The sequence below is a fragment of the Symphalangus syndactylus genome, chromosome 24 (genome assembly GCF_028878055.3).
Source record: "Symphalangus syndactylus isolate Jambi chromosome 24, NHGRI_mSymSyn1-v2.1_pri, whole genome shotgun sequence".
In the NCBI taxonomy this organism is placed as follows: domain Eukaryota; kingdom Metazoa; phylum Chordata; class Mammalia; order Primates; family Hylobatidae; genus Symphalangus; species Symphalangus syndactylus.
In genome coordinates, this window is record NC_072446.2 from 63071628 (window position 1) to 63093579 (window position 21952).

General features: G+C 38.6%; 1 protein-coding gene across 7 annotated transcripts in view; it reads right to left on the reverse strand.

Moving 5' to 3' along the window:
* Positions 1-21952, reverse strand: part of SPTLC3 (serine palmitoyltransferase long chain base subunit 3) — a 170985-nt gene that overhangs the window by 123533 nt on the left and 25500 nt on the right. For 6 of the 7 annotated variants that reach the window (XM_055265997.2, XM_055265995.2, XM_055265992.2 and 3 more), the window contains one exon: positions 7161-7346. The exons of the other annotated variant lie outside the window; for it this stretch is intronic. In XM_055265997.2, coding sequence (XP_055121972.1) covers positions 7161-7346 — 186 coding nt within the window. The remainder of the gene's footprint in view (positions 1-7160; positions 7347-21952) is intronic. 7 annotated transcript variants of the gene reach the window in all.

The window sequence follows — 21952 nt, forward strand, 5'->3', positions numbered from 1 at the left end:
GAACAAATAATAAAAGGTATGCCATGTGAAAGGCACATTTATCTACATGAGTCTATTGACTATTGCTCTGGACCTCACAGGGATCAGATAGGATGAAAACCATTTATTTTGTAAAGAAAGGTAAATTATTAATTTATTTAATGCAATGCATGTCTCCTGTGGGGCGGTTCAAGCAGTTCTTGTAGCAACAGGGGCAAGTGTTGAAGTGCAGGCTGCCATTTGATGTCCATAGCCCATCGTTCAGAACTGATGCATCCATTCCCCTAGTTGCTAGGAGCATTGGAGGCTTACAACTCCATGAGGATTGCCTGGGTCTGAAGGGATCTTCCTCCACCAAGATCCCTAGTGGTAGCTTCTATCAATGCAGGAGTCAAAAGATCTAGCCCCCTTCCCTCAGCTCAGATGACTCTTGAAAGGCCCTCTCATCTCCAGAACTCCTTGTGGGATTCATTGAGGCCTTTGCTGCGTCTACATCATCTCAATTCACTCCATCCCCTCTTTCCTCTCCAACTCCCCTCCCTCCGGAGCCATGCCGTTTTCTTCTCTGCCTCACAGGTGCTGATCCCAGGAGCACACCCCAATAACCTTCCTGCATTCAGGCCACCATCTCAGAGTAGGCTTTCTAGGAAACAACTTTTCATGGGCATTTTTTTTTTCCTGATAAAATGTAAGAAATTGCTTTAGATAAACAAGAAGGTTAGACCTGCTGGTTTAATAGAGCAAATACACTGAAAGGTTAGAAAATAGATTGTAGATCTGAAGCCTAAGCCTTCCAAGAAATGCCACACCTGAGAAATTTACATTTGATTCAGCCTTTGTCCCTATGCTCTGAAATGTGCTGATTTATTATGCATTAGTTACTTGTACCTGGGGAGCAGGCAGATTGGTGATAAAAGCCTCTAGAACAGTGCAGCTGGTGGGGGTAGGGGCCATGGAGATCACTGTGAGAATGCCCAAGGAGAAGTCCCCTTCAAATCCCATTTTCCCAGTTACTTTATCAGCTCTACTAGGACCAGAGAAACCTGCGTCTCTGGAAGCATGCGGAGTTGTCTCCTGCTTGATTTAACTGTTTCTTTATCCTTTATAACTCAAGAACCTTTATGTCCTCAAAGCTGTCTGTGGCCATCATTTTGCCAACAGAACCATTTCATTGTAATGGATGTGATGTTGCTATCCACGTATCTGCCCAAACTAGAACTTGAGATTCCCCTATTTTCCTCCTTCTGTCTTATCTTCTGTACACTCAGCCACCAAGACTTATTGATACCTCCTAAATATTCTCTATAATTAATTTCCTTTTCCTTCTATCTGCCTCTTTCCTAGTTCAAACACAAATAATCTCTTTTCTAAACTACTGTTAACTTTTTTTCTTGTCACTTTGCTTTTCGTCTTGAATTGGGACTCTGTCTCTGAAATCTATTAAATTTCCTGAAGTTCTTCACTTTCTTTTCATCCTTTCTCTTTTTCTCCATGAACTTACCCTGGAAGATCTTGTCTACTTCCCTGGCTTTGATTCCTGTTGACATGCTGAAGATAAACTGAAGATGTTACAGTATCCCACTGAGACTTTTTCCAGAGGTCCAGACCTTTAAGTTTAGCTGCCAGTTCTTCAAACTCAACTTGTCAAAAAGTGAGTTGACCACTTTCTCCCTCCAACTGGATCTTGCTTCTCTATTACCCATCTCAGTGAATGACAGCAGCTTCTGCTACCTGTCATAAACCTGGATGTGGTCTTTGATTTGTCCTTCTCCCTATTTTCCTAGGTCAAATCAAACATCTCTAACTCTACCTCTTAAACCTCTCCTGGCCTTTTCTCTTCTCACCACCCCTATTGTCACTACCTTGGTCCCAGGCCAACCATCTCACCTAGAATTTTTAAACCTGTATATCTGCATCAGCCTCTTAGTTTCTTTTTTGATCTCTCTGTTGTCTTTCTGCAACCCATTTCTCATAGGGTAGAGAGAATTATCTTTCTGTCTACAAATATGCATTCCTTTGTCTGAAGTCCTTCAATATTTTCCCATTGTTCTTATAATACATGTCCATGGCCTATAAAAAAACCCATTATAGTCTGGCCCCTGCTTGCCTCTCAGCAGTCTTTCTCCCCACATACTCCCACTCTCATTCACAACACTCGGTCATTGGAATTCTGTGGTTCCTTGAATGCACAAGGCTTTCTCTAACCTCTGTACCATCTTGCACCATATTCTCTCTTCTTAGAGATTCCTTTTCCCTCTTGATTCACCCTTTGCCTTACAATTTACTCTTCAGTGTCTAGTTCCCAATTTAACTTTCTTTTTTACCCAGAAGTTTTCATTAAACACCAAATCATGTTAAACATTTTTCTCCTAGATAATATCCTGAAGAGTGTTTTCCAACTTGGTTCCATTCTTCTTGTCACTTTCAGGCACATCAATCAAATGTAGGTTTGGTCTTTTCACATAGTCCCATATTTCTTGGAGGCTTTGTTCGTTCCTTTTTATTCTTTTTTCCCTAATCTTGTTTACACGCTTTATTTCATTAAGTTGATCTTCAATCTCTGATATCCTTTCTTCTGCTTGATCAATTTGGCTACTGATACTTGTGTATGCTTCACGAAGTTTTTGTGCTGTGTTTTTCAGCTCCATCAGGTCATTTATGTTCTTCTCTAAACTGGTTTTTCTAGTTAGCAATTTGTCTAAACTTTTTTCAGGCTTCTTAGCTTCCTTGCATTGGGTTAGAACATGCTTCTTTAGCTTGGAGGAGTTTGTTATTTCCCACCTTCTGAAGCCTACTTCTGTCAATTCTTCAAACTCATTCTCCGTCCAGTTTTGTTCCCTTGCTGGTGAGGAGTTGTGATCCTTTGGAGGAGAAGAGAGAGGCATTCTGGTTTTCAGCCTTCTTTTGTGCTGGTTTTTCCTTATCTTCGTGGATTTATCAACCTTTGGTCTTCTATGTTGGTGACCTTCGAATGGAGTTTTTGTATGGACGTCCTTTTTGTTGATGTTGATGCTACTCCTTTCTGTTTTGTTAGTTTTCCTTCTAACAGTCAGGCCCCTCTGCTGAAGGTCTGCTGGAGTTTTCTGGAGGTCCACTCCAGACCCTGTTTGCCCAGGTATCACCGGCAGAGGCTGCAGAACAGCAAATATTCTGCCTGTTCCTTCCTCTGGAAGCTTCATCCCAGAGGGCCACCCACCAGATGCCAGCTAGAGCTCTCCTGTATGAGGTGTCTGTCAACCCCTGCTGGGAGGTGTCTCCCAGTCAGGAGGCAGGGGGTTCAGGGATCCACTTGAGGAGCCAGTCTGTCCTTTAGCAGAGCTCGAGCGCTGTGCTGGGAGATATGCTGCTCTCTTCAGAGCCAGCAGGCAGGAACGTTTAAGTCTGCTGAAGCTGTACCCACAGCTGCCCCTTCCCCCAGGTGCTCTGTCCCAGGGAGATGGGAGTTTCATCTATAAATCTCTGGCTGGGGCTGCTGCCTTTCTTTAATGAGATGCCAGGCCCAGAGAGGAGGAATCTAGAGTGGCAGTCTGGCTACAGCAGCTTTGAGGAGCTGTGGTGGACTCCACCCAATTTGAACTTCCCCACGGCTTTGTTTACACTATGAGGGGAAAACAGCCTACTTAAGCCTCAGTAATGGTGGATGCCCCTCCTGCTACCAAGCTCGAGTGTCCCAGGTTGACTTTAGACTGCTGTGCTGGCAGCAAGAATTTCAAGCCAGTGGATCTTAGCTCGCTGGGCTCCGTGGGGGTGGGATCCGCTGAATTAGACAACTTGGTTCCCTGGCTTCAACCCCCTTTCCAGGGGAGTGAATGGTTCTGTCTCACTGGTGTTCCAGGTGCCACTGGGGTGTGGAAAAAAAAAAAAAAAACTCCCGCAGTATCTTGGTGTCTGCCTAAATGGCTGCCCAATTTTGTGCTTGAAACCCAGGGCCCTGGTGATGTAGGCGCCTGAGGGAATCTCCTGGTCTGCGGGTTGCGAAGACTGTGGGAAAAGTGTAGTATCTGGACCAGAATGCACTGTTCCTCGTGGCACAGTCCCTCACGGCTTCCCTTGGCTAGGGGAGGGAGTTCTCCAACCCCTTGGGCTTCCCAGGTGAGGCAATGCCGCACCCTGCTTCGGCTTGCCCTCTGTGGGCTGCACCAACTGTCTAACCAGTCCCAGTGAGATGAGCCCCATATCTCAGTTGGAAATGCAGAAATCAAATGCCTTCTGCGTTGATCTTGCTGGGAGCTGCAGACCAGAGCTGTTCCTATTCGGCCATCTTGCCAGCCACACTGGTTATTTCCTTTCTTCTGCTGGGTTTGCATTTGGTTTGTTCAAGTTTCTCTAGTTCCTTGAGGTGTGGCGTTAGAGTGTCTGTCTGTGCTCTTTCAGACATTTTGATGTAGGAGTTTAGGGCTATGGGCTTTCTCTTAGCACTGCCTTAGGTTTTGGTAAGTTATGTCATTATTGTCATTCACTTTGAAGAATTTTTTAATTTCCATGTTGATTTCATTTTTGACCCAGTGCTCATTCAGGAGCAGGTTATTTAATTTCCATGTATTTGCATGGTTTTAAAGTTCCTTTTGGAGTTGATTTCCAGTTTTATTCCACTGTGGCCTGGGAGAGTGCTTGATGTTATTTCAATTTTCCTAAGTTTATTGAGTCTCATTTTATGGCCTGTCATGTGGTCTACCTTGGAGAAAGTTCCATGCGCTGTTGAATAGAATGTGTATTCTGCGGTTGTTGGATGAAATGTTCTGTATATATCTGTTAAGTCCATTTGTTCCAAGATATAGTTTAAATCCATTGTTTCTTTGTTGACTTTCTGTCTTGATGACCTGTCTAGTGCTGTCAGTGGAGTACAGAAGTCCCCCACTATTATTGTGTTGCTGTCCATCTCATTTCTTAGGTCTATTAGTAATCGTTTTATAAATTTAGGATCTCCAGTGTTAGGTGCATATATGTTTAGGATTGTGATATTTTCCTGTTGGACAAGGCCTTTTACCATTACACAATGTCCCTCTTTGTTCCTTTTAACCACTGTTGCTTTACAGTTGTCTGATATTAAAATAGCTACCCCTGCTCTCTTTTGGTGTCTGTTTGCATGAAATGCCTTTTTCCACCCCTTTACTTTAAGTTTATGTGAGTCCTTATGTGTTAAGTGAGTCTTCTGAAGGCAGCAGATAATTGGTTGTTGAGTTCTTATCCATTCTGTGGTTCTGTATCTTTTAAGTGGATCATTTAGGCCATTTACATTCAATGTTAGTATTGAAATGTGAGGTATCATTACATTCGTCATGCTCATTGTTGTCTGTGTACTTTGGGTTTTTTTCTTTTTTGTTTTCGCTTTTTAACTTGTGTGTGTGTGTTTTTTAATAGGTCCCATGTGATTTACGCTTTAAAGAAACTCTGTTTTCCAGGATTTGTTTCAATATTTAGAGCTCCTTTTATCAGTTCTTGTAGTGGTGGCTTGGTGTGAATTATCTCAGCATTTGTTTGTCTGAAGATGACTATATCTTTCCTTCATATATGATGCTTAGTTTTGCTGTATATGAAATTCTTGGCTGATAATTGTTTTGTTTGAGGAGGCTGAAGGTAGGGTCCCAATTCTTTCTTAGCTTATAGGGTTTCTGCTGAGAAATCTGCTGTTAATCTGATAGATTTTTCCTTTGTAAGTTACCTGGTGCTTCTGTCTCACAGCTCTTAAAATGGTTTCCTTTGGATAACCTGATGACAATGTGCCTAGGTGAAGATCTTTTGGTGGTGAATTTCCTGGGTGATCTTTGTGCTTCTTGTATTTGCATGTCTAGGTCTCTAGCAAGGCCACGGAAGTTTTCCTCAATTAAATTCTCTTCTTCCTCAGGAACATTGATTATTCTTAGGTTTGGTTGTTTAACATAATCCCAGACTTCTTGGAGGCTTTGTTCATATTTTCTTATTCTTTTTTCTTTGTCTTTGTTGAATTGGGTTAATTCGAAGACCTTGTCTTTAAGCTCTGATTTTTTTTCTTCTTCTAGTTCAATTCTATTGCTGAGACTTTCCAGAGCATTTTGCATTTCTAAAAGCGTGTCCAAAGTTTCTTGAATTTTTGATTGTTTTTACTTTAAGCCATCTATTTCCTTGAATATTTCTCCCTTCACTTCTTGTAACATTTTTTGGATTTTCTTGCACTGGGCTTTGCCTTTCTCTGGCCTCTCCCTGATTAGCTTAACAACCTCCTGAATTCTTTTTCAGGTAAATCAGGGATTTCTTCTTGGTTTGGATCCATTGCTGGTGAACTGGTATTATATTTTGGGGGGTGTTGAAGAGCCTTGTTTTGTCATATTACTAAGGTTGGTTTTCTAGTTCCTTCTCATTTGGGAAAGTCTAGGGCTGAAGACTGTTGTTCAGATTCTTTTGTCCCTCGGGTGTTCCCTTGATGTATTTCTCCCCCTTTTCCTATGGATGTGGCTTCCTGTGAGCTGAACTGCAGTGATTGTTGTCTCTCTTCTGGGTCTAGCCACCCACCGAGTCTACCCGGCTCCAGGCTGGTACTGGGGATTGTCTCCACAGAGTCCTGTGATGTGAACTGTCTATGGGTCTCTCAGCAGCGGATACCAGTGCCTGTTCCAGTAGAGGTAGTGGAGGGTGCAATGGACTCCATGAGGGTCCTTAGCTTTAGTGGTTTAATGCTATATTTTTCAGATGCTGTTAAAATTCTTACAATGCCCAAAGAATTGGTTCAAAATATTAATAGTGTCAAAGGTGAGAAATCAGATTTAGATGAAATAAAAATGTCCCAGTTCACTCAAATGCACTTTCCTTTTCAGGATAGAGCACAAATAATACCCAACTTACAACTGGAAGACCAAAGTACAGTCCCACCCAGGAGCACTTGCTTTTATATTTTGATGTTTTTATCTTCACAATTATAGTTTAATATCTATCTTATGGGATTGTTACAAAAATTAAATATTACAAGGTATGGGAAAGCCTTAGTTCGGTATGTGACAAATAGTAGTTGCCCATGAGATGTTTGTAAAAACAGGTCCGTGAACCCATGGGGAATGGTGTTTCGGAGGTGGAGATGAATGAAATTTGCCCTGAATACTTCCTGAGCACCTCATGCTTTCTAGGATCTGCACCTGCATCACCACTTCTGAGAACACTTTAGAGAGGAGTAGGCATTGACAAAGATCCAGGGAGGTGCGCATACGTACTTTTTGTTCTTTTCGTTCCACAGCTGCATTGCACTTTTCTATTCCCCAGTTTCTCAAAAAGTCTCTGAGATAGCCAAACAGGGTTCCAATTCCATATCCCATGTAAGTGAAAACCATAACATGAAGGGGTGCTTCCTCAAAGGATTCAACAATGAGCTTATCATAAAAATGTGGCTTCCCATTTTGCTGAAAACACAAAAGAAAATCCAAGGTTAGCATTCTCCTGTTACAAATATACTATGATACTTAAAATTGTGAACTTTCAACCCTTTGAATTCCGAAGGCCATATTTAAGATTGTAAGAAAATTAGAAACTGATCATTGAAGAGAGTAATCAAAAATGCAAACTTTATTTTACAAGCTGTAGTAACTTAATTGATTCAAGCAAAAGTTCTCAACAGAAACTCAAACCATTGGGTGAAAAGTTGATGAGGAACAGAGTGTTTGCAAGTTGCTAAAGTATGACCCCATAGCTTACTTCGTAATCACAAACTTGGGGTCTTTACCTTAATCAGGTGATCAAATCATATCACAAATGTTGGAACAGGCAGCCACTCTACACTCCTGTTATGTGTAATATTCAATACACAGCAAACCTATGAAATATTGAACCTGAACTTAGTCAAGCTCTTATGTTTAACTTCCATTTTACAAGAAATACTAAAGGAACATGGTAAACGACCTTATGTGAAAACAATCAGATAATCCAGAATGTAGAACTTCCTATAGGACAGCTGTTCTGGTCTTTTAAAAAAGTCTGATAAAAGAAAAGAAGGGTGGAAGAGAGGACTTAAGGGAAACAGGTAAATCCAGTGTGTGTTCCTTCATCAAATTCTGTTTTCTTTCTTTAATTTTTGTGTGAAAAACCAGGCGAAAGACAAATTTTGAGCAACTGTGGAAATCCAAATGTGGACCATATATATTCGTAGGTCTCAAAGAACTTGCTTTATGCTTTAATCTGGGTGCTCCTGTATTGGGTGCATATACATTTAGGATAGTTAGCTCTTCTTGTTGCACTGATCCCCTTACCATTATATAATGCCCTTCTTTGTCTTTTTTGATCTTTGTCAGTTAAAGTCTGTTATTCTTATTAAATTCTTATTAAATAATTATTAATTTTATTAGGAAAGATAGAGATATTTTTAGTTACATCACATAATGTTTTAATCTTTGTAGATGCATGCTGAAGTATTAAGGAGCAAAGCATTATAATAGCTGTAGTTCTCTTTAAAGTGGTTTGTCAAAATTGCATAAAAACATAAAGCAACTTTGAGAAACATTAACTCTCGAATCTGGATGGAGAGTATATAGGTGTTTTTTTCTACTCTTCTGTATGTCTGAAATTTTTCATAGTAAAAAGTTTAAAAAATTTTCTGTTTTATTTCACTTTTCAGTAGAAAGTAGAATTTTAGCACCAAACCATTCTGATGACTGCTTAATTGATTTGCACAGTGTAGCTCAAACAACATCTGGTCAATTGATTAGTAAATACGTATTTCTAATGCTAATATTTAATTGTTTTAGTCCTTAATAAATATTTATACATTCATTTATTATTTCATTCAATAAATATAAATCAATCTGCAGATTTCCCGTTTCTTAATGAGATGACACACGAAAAATGTTTTGAATACTTGGGATACATAACTTTTAGTGATTTACAAAAATTGTCAGATCTCTACTAATATTTAATGTACTAATTTAGCTTATACATATATATATGTGTTTAGAATGATTTCTGATATTAAATCATGTACATTTGAAATACTGTTTTGGCGATTCTCCTAGTCTTTGTCATTGTAATCAACACTGTTTTCCAGAGCATATTATCTTCATTCCCTCTACATTATATGAGAAGCAGAATTTTTGGAATCTCTGTGATTTAGTCACTGGAAGTTTTATCCCAAGCCACAAAAATAGATGAAAAAGCAAATCAGTCTGTTAGATGAATATTTTAAATCTCTACATTATTATTCTTAAAGACATTTTAAAAGCCTTTTTATAGTGATATCTAATATTTGAATTCTTAAGTCAAAACACCACAAAATATTATTTCAATGGCTTGCCTCCTTATTTATTTATTATTTCAGGTTACCTCTATAGATACCCCAAACTAACATAGGTGGATGTTCCTGTCTAGCATGTCGTCCCAAACACTACTTGATGGTATAAGCTAATGAAAATGGAAGAGAATTGGTTAATATGCAGTCTTGAGTAAAAGGTAAATGAGAGGTTATACTCTTGGCTTGTATATAGGGCATTTGTTGCATGCCTTCCCTGAGCAAGCAACATGTATAGCACTGGGAATTCAAAGATGAACAAGACAGACCCCATTCCTACTCCTCCCTCTAACTACGTCCTTACCCCAGTCATGTAGGTCTGACGGATGGTTGATCTTGCTATGCTATTTTAGTACAAACCTTTGGCTCCCTTCCTTGGCTCTGTTCTGCACTTGAACTTTAGACTACATTGATCTCCACAATTCCAGGTGACTTCCTGGCCCAGTTAAGATCCACCTCCCACATCCTTCTGCATCACAGGGACACAAAATTGGCTTCCTTGCTGGATTTGTCGAGACTCTAGCAAAAGGGACTCAGAGTCTCATGAAGGAAGACATGTTGGAACTTTTACTGATTAGATATGAAGTTAAGGAAGAGGAAAAAGAAAACTATCTGCAAGGAGCACTATAGTATTGTTGATAAGAAGAAAGAAGGACTTGGAAGGAGGGCTGCTTTTTGGAGAGAAGACATGAGCCTGCACAGAACATGCTAATTTGGGGGTGGCGATTGCCTGCATAAATTCCCAGAGCTCTGAGGAACATAGGAGAAAAGAAAGACCCTGACTGAGTCAATTACTACGAGCCACAGTTTAAGTCATGGTTGAAGGTGAATGCGATAAGGTACAAATCATAAAGAGGGAAGAGCAGTAGGTTTGGGACAGAATTTGTGGATACAGTGCTTTTTTGGGTACCACAGAAGAAAAAGGGTGAATAAAGAGAACCCAGTGTGGGGTGACCTCAGAACCTTAATTTAACCTGCTCACAAATTAACCCCTTTGGCTGACTTGGAGAATGGCTAAGTTGTGTGGGTGTACATAAAGACGGAAAACATGAGGACATTCAAGTCCAACCCGTGGCAATCAGCAGGTTTTCTCTTTTTCCTTTCCTGGCCCCATCTTCATTTCTGAGCTTCACATGTAACCAAATCAAGTGGCACCTTTCTCTTGAAATCCATAGGCTGTTTCTGCTTGAATTGGCTCTGAGGCAACCCTGCACTGTACATCACAGATGGTCTACCTAGATGCAAATAAAACCCTCAGTTGGTTGCACAGACTGGGCCTATATGTAACTATTTACTTGCCCCTGTGACTTATTCTGGAAGAAAGTAATAACACAAAGGAGAAAATTTCAACAACGTCCATCAGCCCAAACCAGTATCTATTTTCCTCTCATATAAATGGATACATTTTTAATTTAATGTCAATTAATTTTGTTTGGCAGAGGAAAAATGTGATACCTTCACAGAGAAAAAAGCTATCTGGAAATGTATTGGTCTCCTTAAGAGACAGCTAGTGACTCACTTACTATATTCTTTTACTTATAATTGAAGTCAGTCACACCTCCCAGGAGGAATTCCTCAATCTGTTGTTGGATAGTTATTTTGAAATATAAAATTTCATCCTATCAAAGTAAATGAAGCATAAAATCTTGCTTAATAAGTTTGCATTTACTAAGCACTTGTTATTACTGCAGATAAGCATTGCTATTTGTAATACACTTTGGCTTGTTCTACCTTTTCTTTTGCAGCCTTAAAAATAAACAGATCCTCAGCCACATTGCCTACAGTATCTAGTCGTTTGGGATGCTGTGACATCCAAGGGTTTGTTTACTTCCTGTGCTTCTGTCATATCTGGAAATAAACTGGGTGCTGGAATATGCAGGGAGCCCTTTACAGACAATTACTCTTCTGTTCAATAGGTAGCTGTTTTACTGGCTGTCCTAGGCTAACATTAGAGGAGATATGAAATCAATAAATACAGTATGTTTTCTCCAGAATTGATAGTGCAGTAGGGTGTGTGTGTGTGTGTGTGTGTGTGTGGTGGGGACATAAATGACCATAATATAGAGCAAAATGTGAATGTCATAGGATGATGCAAATGAAGGGACCACATCACACTGGGTGATCAGGAGTGATTCTTGAGGAGGTTGAACTGGAGTCTGGTGTTGCTGGGTGGTCGAGCATAACAATGAAGATGATTTGCTCAGGGGTCAGACTTTCCTTTGCTGCCTGTGTGACCTTGTGAAAGTCACTTAATTTTTCGAGGCCTCAAACGTCTCCAGTGCTAAGCGGGGCTAGTAAAGGTCATTTTTGAAAACTAAGTGCGATAGTATATGCAGGTTACCTGCTACAATACAAAAACTCATTAAATGTTACAATTTTTGTTAAATATTCTGAATAGAGATGATAGATGAAAACTATTAGAATGGATAATGCTGCTTTTAGAGACATATTTGAGAAAAAAGAGAAAGACAATATTTTCTCTTGGTCATATATATTGACCAAGGATATATATGGCTTCCTTGCTGGATTTGTCCAGACTCTAGCAAAAGGGACTAAGAGTCTCATGAAGAAAGATATGAGACCAAGGATATACATTGACCTAGGGTATATTGATCAAGAATATAATGTATCAGCTGGGCGCGGTGGCTCACGCCTGTGATCCCAGCACTTTGGGAGGCCGAGGTGGGTGGATCACCTGAGGTCAGGAGTTCAAAACCAGCCTGGCCAACATGGTGAAACTCCGTCTCTACTAAAAAATACAAAAATTAGCCAAGCATGGTGGCAGGCGCCTGTAATCCCAGCAACTCAGTAGGCTGAGGCAGGGGGAGTTGCTTGAACCTGCGAGGCAGAGGTCGTAGTGAGCCAAGATTGCATCACTGCACTCCAGTCTGGGCAACAGAGCAAGAGTCCATCTCAAAAAAAAAAAAAAAAATAGAAACAAGAAAAAAGAATATAATGTATCAATACCTAGGGAGAAGAGGGAGAATGAGGGTCCTCTAAGGAGACAGCAAGTGGGAGAGGGAGGAAGAGGTGAGAGACTGAAGAGTGACACAAAGTTGAGATACTGAAGTTCAACAAGACCACTGTACATGGGGACTCTCACAAGAAAACTTGAGTAAGTAATTTTATCAGCCTGTTATCCCTGCAATTTTATCAGACTGCAGGGACTTAAGGAAAGAGAGAATGTGAAGGCAATGGGACAGGGAGCTGAGACGACTTATTAAAGAAGTATAGTGGTAGGGAAGAGGACAGAGAGAAGGTGGTGACTTCGGTTACTAATAGTGAGGGGAGTTGCTTATTTTGCAATAAAGACTGAGTGTATATAGGAGCTTAGAAAAATATTTAATAGATTAAGCATAATTGTAGAAAACGGTAAGAGACAGTATAATTCCTGGAACATGACCCCTTGAGAGATACAGGATGAAGAGCACCTGTGACTGTCCTGGCCACAGGGACGCAGACTATCTCAGTAGCACTTTGAAAAATGTGTGATGCAGTCACTTCTTGTGCTCTAGCTCTTTAGGTTATGATACAAAAGGATGAGCAAATCTAAAACCAACTTAATGCTGCCAATTCACCATCCATTCACAAACAGACTTTTGTTTTCAGAGTGAGGCAGCCCATGCAACATGACACATTCCATTACACTGCTAGGTTAGTCCAGGATGAGAATGAGGAGGAAGAGGAGGCTTTCAGGCCTTAGTTGCTGTACAAGGGCAGGAAGATTAGGGATAAGATTGGCTCAGGGAGGATGAAATGGCAAAGGAAATCTAGAGCACTGGAGCTAACGAGAGGGCCATGTTCCTTTCTGAAGTGGAATGTTTTTGGGGTTTTCCACATCACGATCAAGATTGGCATAGATCCTTCTCTGAGGGAGAACACAAACTTCCAAGGATACTGGTGTTTAAGAATAAGTCTCTGCCTACATTGTAGCAGTTAGGTTTTGAGTAGGGAAACAGAACCACTGTGAGTGTTATAGAATAAGAGATTTACTTTAAACATTATATGGTGTTCAAACATAGGAGCCTGGTTAAAAATCTATGGAAGGTAGACAATTTCCCTGCTGGTGGCATAAAGAGCTTCAGAGATCATCTTCACAGTAGAAATAAAGCATAACTGGTAAAAATTATAAAAATATAACTTTTAAAGTATTTGTACATTGTCTTAAGGGCATATAGCAAATGAAGAAATATTTATTTAAGGAAATACACTAAATATCAAAAAAGAACACTGACAGTCTGTGGCATTGAGCCATGACCTACTCTCTCCCTTTACCTCCCAGTTCAGCAGGTAGAAACATTCTACTTTGAGCAGGTGGCCAAGAAGATGAGGCTTCCTGTTGCCTGCTTCAGGCAAGGGTTTTATGGTATTTCTTTGAGAGGAGAACGCTACCATCATTTCTTATCACTCTCAGTTCTGTTTTGCAGAGGCTAAATTCTGTGCAAGTGTGGCTGAGAGGTTGAGGGTTTACTTCCTCTAATGAACACCCACTTGTAGGGTAGAGACTCTGTATCAGACATGGCATGCTGAGAATACTGGGGCCCCAATTACCCTTACTCCAGCACACTAGCAGGATAGAGGTTCCACGGTGGAAGAGGAAAGCCAAGAAAACCAGAAGGTATTGCCCCACCTAGAACTACTATCCTTTCCCTAGCTCTGAAGCAGTGACTCATTGGCTTTGCCCAGTGGGAGAGAGAGCTCCAGAGCATTCCCCAAGATAACTTATTTTATTTGGTACAAAGAGTAGGGAAGTTCAAGATTAAAGGGTGCTCTGGAAAACAGTGGAGATTCTGGTGGCAAGCACTTCAGAAGAGACTGGTAGCTCGGTAAAAGCAACAAGCTAATCTTCATGTAGGTAGTTTAGCCAGAGAGAACCAGGGAAATTGATAGCTATGAAGAGCCCTCTTAAGATCAGAATAAACCTCAAAGGCTAAACGTACCAAGGATCTTGAATTTAATTGGATCAGACTGTGAAGCAATTTATGCCCCAGGGCACTGTCAAAACCAATAGAGCAATCAGGCAGCAAGTAGTACTCACAGTTGGGAGTGATACCAACAGAGGAAGATAGCTTTACAGAGTGATTTGGGAAGGCACAGTCATATAGAAGGTTTCTAAAACCACTGTCACTTCAATGACATGCTGAAGTCTGCACTCTCTAAGGGGCAACCTTAGAGGTTTTACACTGTGAGGTAAATACACTTTATGAAAATAGCTCATCTAAGTCGCTAAAAAAATAAGCAAACACAACAAAGACAATCCTCTGGTGGGGGCAGGGGGGCAGTGATTAGTATTCAGAGTTGCTACAATTTATTTAAAATGTTCAGTTTTAAGCCAAAAATACGAGTCATGTAAAGAAACAGAAAAATGTGATCTACATAAGAACAGCAGATACTGCTTATGAGAAGGACCAAGATGTTGGACTTAGTAAATACAGCCACATGGCTATTACAAATATATATAAAGAACTAAAGGAAACCATGTTAAACGAGTAAAAGAAGGTATGATGGCAATGTCTTATCAAATATAAAATATTTATAAAGAATTAAAAAATAGAAATTACAATAAAAAGAACCAAGTGGGAATTCTGAAATCGAAAAGTGTAATAACAGAAACAAAAACTTACTAGAGGGGCTCAACAGCAGATTTAAACTGGAAGACCAAAAAATTAGAAAACTTGAAGATAGAGAAGGGGAATTTCTACAATACAAAATACAAACAAACAAAAAACCAGAGGAAAAAAATGAAGACAAATGAACAAGGCCTCTGAAACATGTGGGATACCGCTGAGTACACCAACATACACACACTATGAGTGTTAGAAAGAGAGGAGAGAAAAAGGAACAGAACAAACATTTCAATAAATATTGGCTGAAAGCTCCCTAAATTTGATGAAAAACATTAATCATACCTATGGAAGCTTAATGATATCCAATTGAATAAAGGCAAAGAGATCTGTTATCAGACATATTATAGTAAAAATGTTAAGAGACAAAGAGAAAATCTTAAAAGCAGCAAGAGCCAAACAATTGATCACATAAAAATGAACCCCAATAAGGTGAACAGCTTTCTTCGGAGTAGAAAAAATGGAAGCCAAAAGGCAGCGGGATGACATATTCAAAATGCAGAAATATTTTAAGAAGTCAATCAATAATCTCATGCTGGCAAAACTAGCCTTCAAAAATGAAGGCAAAATAAAGACATTTCAGGATAAACAAAAACTGAAAGAATCTGTTAATAGCAGACCCACCTTTCAAGAAGTACTAAAGGAAGATCTTCAGACTGAAAGCAAATGACTTCAGACAATAATTCAAATCCAACCAAAAAAAAAGGGGGGGGCACAGGCAAAGGTGATTATGAAATTATTAAAGTGGCTCATGCCTGTAATCCTAACACTTTGGGAGGCCGAGGCAGGTGGATCACGAGGTCAGGAGATCGAGACCATCCTGGCCAACATGGTGAAACCCTGTCTCTACTAAAATACGAAAATATTAGCCAGGTGTGGTGGCTTGCGCCTATGGTCACAGCTACTTGGGAGGCTGAGGCAGGGGAATTGCTTGAACCCGGGAGGCGGAGGTTGCAGTGAGCCAAGATTGCACCACTGCACTCCAGCCTGGAGACACAGCAAGATTCTGTCAAAAAAAAAAAAAGTATAAATACAAGTTTCGTCCCTTCCCTTTACTACTATTAAATAATTTTAAAAGAAATTGTATAAAACAATATGTATAAATTCATTGTTGAACTTACATATATAGACATATATTATGCAATAACAGCACAAAGAAATTGGATGTGAGCAAAACTATATTGAATTAAGGAAATTATACAACATGGCAATTAGAGTCCACAGCAACTAATGAATAAAACCAGAAATGTTAAATAAGAAGATAAATAAGAAAGTTGATGTAACAAACTCTTTCTCAATATGTATACACACACACACACACACACACACGTACATGCATACACTTATATATTTGGCATCCTTTCTTTTCTAGCTTCTTAAAAAAGACATAAAATTGTACAACATAGTATTTATAAGATTGTACTGTTAATTTTATAAATATATAGATGTCATATTATAACAGTGATAGCATAAAATGGAAGGTAGGCTATATAGAAGTAACATTTCTATATATCACGGATTTAAGTTTGTATAAATTTGCGGTTGATTTTGGTACATTAACATATGTATGGTAAGCCCTAGAGCAACTAAGAAAACTCAAAAAAAGTGAAAAATTATTAAAATAATGAAAATATCATGCTAGAAAATATTCACTTAAAACACAGAATAAAGCACTAAACTAAGAATGGATAAACAAAAAGGATATGGGATATACAGAAGGCAAAAAGCAAAAATACATAAATGAAACTATCTCAATTATAACAGAAGATGTGAATGGATGAAACGATCCAATCAAGTACAGATTGTCAAACTGGATGAAAACAAAGTCAAATCTAACTCTAAAATGTCTAGAGTAGATGCACTTTCGATTCAGAGATGCATACAAGTTAAAAGTAAAAGAATGGAAAAAGATATATCATGAAAACAGCACCCATAAGAAAGCTGAAATTGCTATAGTAGTATCAGACAAAATAGATTTTAAAACAAAACTGTTCCTGGAGAGATGGATACTTTATAATAATAAAATGATTAATTCATTAGGAAGATGTAACAATAATAAACATATATGCACCTACCATCAAAATCCCAAAAAGAGCAAAGTAAAAACTGATAGAAATAGAGTAGAAAATTTCATAATAATATTAGAGTCTTTAATATGTTACTTTCAATAATAAATAAAATAAGTAGGCAGAAGACCAACAAGAAAATAGAAGACTTGAAGAATAGTATAAATCAACTAGACTTAAGAGATATCTGTAGAACACATCTCCCCAAAACAGCAAAATACACATTTTTCTAAAGCGCATATGGAACATTCTGCAGCTAGTCATAAAATAAGCCTCAATAAATGTAAAAAGCTTGAAATTATGCAAAGTATGTTCTCTCCAACCACAATGGAATTAGAAATCAATAACAGAAAAAATGGGTAAATTTACAAATATGTGGAAATTAAACATTTTCCTAAATAGTAAATGAGTCAAAGAAGAAATCAAGTGAAATTAGAAGACACTTTGAGGTAAATAAAAATGAAGACATGTATACCTAAACTTATTAGATATAGCTAAAGCAGTGCTTAACAGGACATTTATAGCTCCAATGCCTATATTTTAAAAAGAAAGATCTAAATCAATGACTTATCACCTTATCTTAAGACCATGGAAAAAGTAAAACTAAAGCTAAATCAAACAGAAAACAATACAAAAATTAGAGTGGAAATTAATGAAATAGATAACAGAAGTAAGTTGGCTCTTCAAATACATCAACAAAATTAACAAAGCTTTGCTTGGATGGACCAAACAAAAAGAGAAAACAGCCAAATTACTAAAATCAAGAAAGAGGGACATTGCTGCTGTCCTTACAGAAATAACACTGATTATAAGGGAATGCGATGAATAATTATATGTCAACATATTAGGATTAAGATGAAATGGACACTCTAAGAAAGACACAAAATACAAAAAACCAACTCAATAAGAAGTAGAAAATCTGAATAGACCTGTAAAAATGAAGACATTGAATTAATAATTTGAAACTTCCCACAGAAAAAGCCCAATCCCAGATGTCTTTGCTGGTGAATTCTGCCAAACATTTAAAGAATTAATGCCTATTCTTTACAAATTCTTCTAAAATATTCAGAAGGAAAAAACACTTCTGAATGCATTGTATGAGCCTTATATTACCTTGGTGACCAAAATTATACAAAGACATCACAGAAAAAGAAAACTACAGACCAATAATCTATCAATGGTGAAAATGATTTTTACACACCATATGGCAGACAGAATACAGCTAATAATGAAGATATATATATATATATATTCATAATTTTCTCTGTATTCCCTAGCCTTTCTTGCAATTATGGTAGGCCATGTGACTCATTCTGGCTGATGGACTCTGAGTGGAAATGGCATGTGTCACTTCTGGGCTGAGGCAGTCATGAGCTGGTATGCCTCATCCATCTCTCTCTTCCTCTACTATTGAATTTTGCAAACCACCAGATCCAGATGGAAAAGCTACAAGGTGAAAGTGGTGCCTGGTCTTCAATGAACTTTACATGTTTGACGAATAAAACTCATTGTTAAGCTAGTGAGACTTATGGCTTTTCTGTTGCAGCAGTTAGCATTATTTATCCTGATTAATCCACCCATCTAAAATATTTCTGCATCTCTAAGACTCATTTTATTCTTGATAACCTGAAGGAATGTTCTGTTGTAGGAGATGAGCCTTCAAAGATTGTAAGAGATTCACACTTCATTCATAGTTATATAGCAGCACTTCTCCCTCAGACTCTGAACAAGCCCTGTGGTCCAACTGTCATTACTACAGAAGAAATGAAACATAAAAATGGGGCTTAATTTGGGTTTCATGAGCATAGCACTGAGACTTGAGTGCAAGTGTGGCTTTACAAGACCACAAATTCTCCTTTCAAACAGATCATCTGGTGGGGTTTGTTACGTGATGCAGACTGTTGATTGTCTACCTTATGGTCATATTCTTTATTTTTTGCAAGAAGAGCCTTGATGTTCAGTTGAAGGTGACCTTTCTCTAGCCTCGGGGGTAAAGCATAATTAGTCCAAGATAGCCATGGTAGTCTTGCCATTGACTGGTTTAGACATGGGCATGAAGACCAGTCTTGGCCAATGGGAAGTGAGGGAAGGTCCATTGGGTGACTTCTGAGAAAGGCTTTATGTAAGAATAAAAATAGCTGGGGAAAAAAAAGGAAAATGTCCCTGTTTTTCTCCAGGCATTGTTGTGTCTGGTTGGGATTTCTGGAATTACAGCAACCTTCCTGTGGCCATAAGGGGAAGGCATTTTTTTATGCACAAAAGATGGTAGAATGAAGAGATGGAAAATACTGGTTTTCAATTACATTGTTGAGTTACTGAATCAACAAAGCCAAGGACTACCCAATACTAGACTTGCTATGAGAGAATAACAAAAGCCTCATTTTAATCTACCCACATTTGAGGCTTCCATTACTTGCAGTGGAAAGGATCCATCAGTCAGTTCCCATCAGAGTAACAAAAATTGTAAACTAAATATGAGACTAACTGATGGGTCTCAGTAGAGGCGGCAGGACTGATGGCTATCTAGTACACACTGATACACTCATCTCAGTTGTTTATGTCCCAAATCAACTCTGATTGGTTAATGAATGCCCTAACCTGATTGGTAGTACCATTGACCCTTGAACAACATAGGGGTTAAGGGTGCTGACCTTCTGTGCAGTCAAAAATCCATGTGTAACTTTTAACTTTCCAAAAACTTAACTGCTAATAGCTTACTGTTGATGGGAAGCCTTACTGATGAATAGCAGATTATTGCATATTTTGTTATGTTATATATGTTATATACTATATCCTTATAAAGTAAGATAGAGAAAAATATGTTATTAAGAAAATCATAAGGGAGAAGACATGTATTTTCTATTCATTAAGTGGAAGTGGATCATCATAAAATTCTTTTTTTTTTTTGAGTTGGAGTCTCGCTCTGTCACCCAGGCTGGAGTGCAGTGGCTCAATCTCGGCTCACTGCTAGCTCCGCCTCCTGGGTTCACGCCATTCTCCTGTCTCAGCCTCTCCAAGTAGCTGGGACTACAGGCGCCCGCCACCACGCCCGGCTAATTTTTTGTATTTTTAATAGAGACGGGGTTTCACCGTGGTCTCGATTAAAGTTCTTAATCCTCACTGACTTCACACTAAGTAGGTTGAGGAGGAGGAGGAAGAAGAGAAGTTGGTCTTGCTATCTCAGGGGTGGCAGAGATGAAAGAGGTGGATGAGGTGGAAAGGAAGGAAGGAGAGGCACACTCAGTGTAACTTTTATTGAAAAAAAGTCAGTGTATAAGTAGATCTTAACAGTTCAAACTTGTGTTATTCAAGGGTCAACTGTATAGATTATGCACTTCTAGCATGTATTTTTTTTAAATCATCACCTAATTGTTGGTAAAATTCAGTTCTTTCCTCAGTAGAAAACTCTGCTTTTAGTCTAAAACATTTGAATGTCTGATTGATTTCAAAGCTGCCATTTATTTCTCTTTGCAATACTTTGGAATGTCAATTAGATATGACTGAAGTTATACAAGTGATATAGCACCAAAGATCATGAAAATGGAATGATACAAGAATGATGAGAGTACAGTTCTACCTTACTTGGAAAGGCATATAATACAACTTAATTTGCCTTACTTAATTATGGTAAATTAATTTCTCTAAATTGTCTGGAGATTTTAAGAAATGAGCATTTTAACAATAGCTTTATGACATGTATTTTATAAATACAAATGTTTAGAAATGCTTTATAAAACTCAAGTCTCAGCCCAGATCATTTGTTTACAAATAGGAGGGTTGCTTCTTTTAGTGTGTCACTTGATTCTACATGTATATAGTCATGTATGATAAATCTATTTGTACACAGCACCTTCCTGATAATTTTATTTTTGTTTTGGAAGGCACCAGGTGCAATTAATCATTGACCGGTTGGCAGTTTATTGGTTGATAAATTTATTTGGACACAGCACCTTCCTGATAATTTTATTTTTGTTTCAGAAGGCACCTGGTGTAATTAATCATTGACCTGTTGGCAGTTTATTAGCAGACTCTGTAGTAAAACAGTGTTTCACATGATAAAATCCAAGCTTCAAGAAAGCTCCTATTTAGCAGAACCAAGTAGGATGGCTGGAGTAGAAGAAATCTAGTTGCTCAGTCAACTCAAGTTGTTCAGGCCACTGAAATCTACCAATATGTAGGACAACTTATAGTAAAATTTACTTTTTCGAAAGCATCCAAACTCCAGCACCAAATCTATTTGAAATATTTTGTTATTGTCATTATTTTCTTACCAGTTCAACACTAAACCAAGTCTCATTGAGTGTCCATGTTACCAATTGTTCTGCCAGAAGACAGGAAATGTCCACAGAGAGACTGAAAGCTGACAAATGGTACATAGAGAGATGTTCAGGGAACAGCTGTGAGAACTGGGAGGAACATGAAGCTAACACTGGCTGGAAAAGGCAAGGGAGGTTTCGTGAATGAGGGAAGAATTGATCAAAGGCTTGCCAGTTGAGGAGTGGAATGATAGGTACAGTAGCAATGAATAGAGAGAAAGATCCCCAATATAGAACTGAGAACATCAGGATAGATACCCATCACCTTTCTCCTGGACCACGGCAATCACCTCCTGGGTAGGCTCTTTATTTGATTTTGACTCCTCAACTCTGCAGGTGCTGGACAACTCTTTCTCTAGCTCTAACATCCAACCATCATTTATAACAGCATTTTTTTTGGTGAATAACAAAAAGTATGTATTTACATGTAGAACTGACACAAATGATACACTATTTAGTTCTTGATTTGGGATAGTTTAATTTTATGTGTGATGGTAAAGTTTCTCATTGGGTTAAATTTTATTGAAGGTCTCTGTACTTCCTATATCTGTGTGTTGGCATCTTTCCCCAGATGTAGATGTTTTCAGCCACTCTCTGCAGACATAATTTCTGGAAAATAAATTTACCAGTTAGAGGACAAAAGATAATTAAAAGTAATAAAGACCACAAGAATTATGGGACACCATCAGGAGGTCTAACTCTAATCTGCTCCCTAGAGATGGCCAT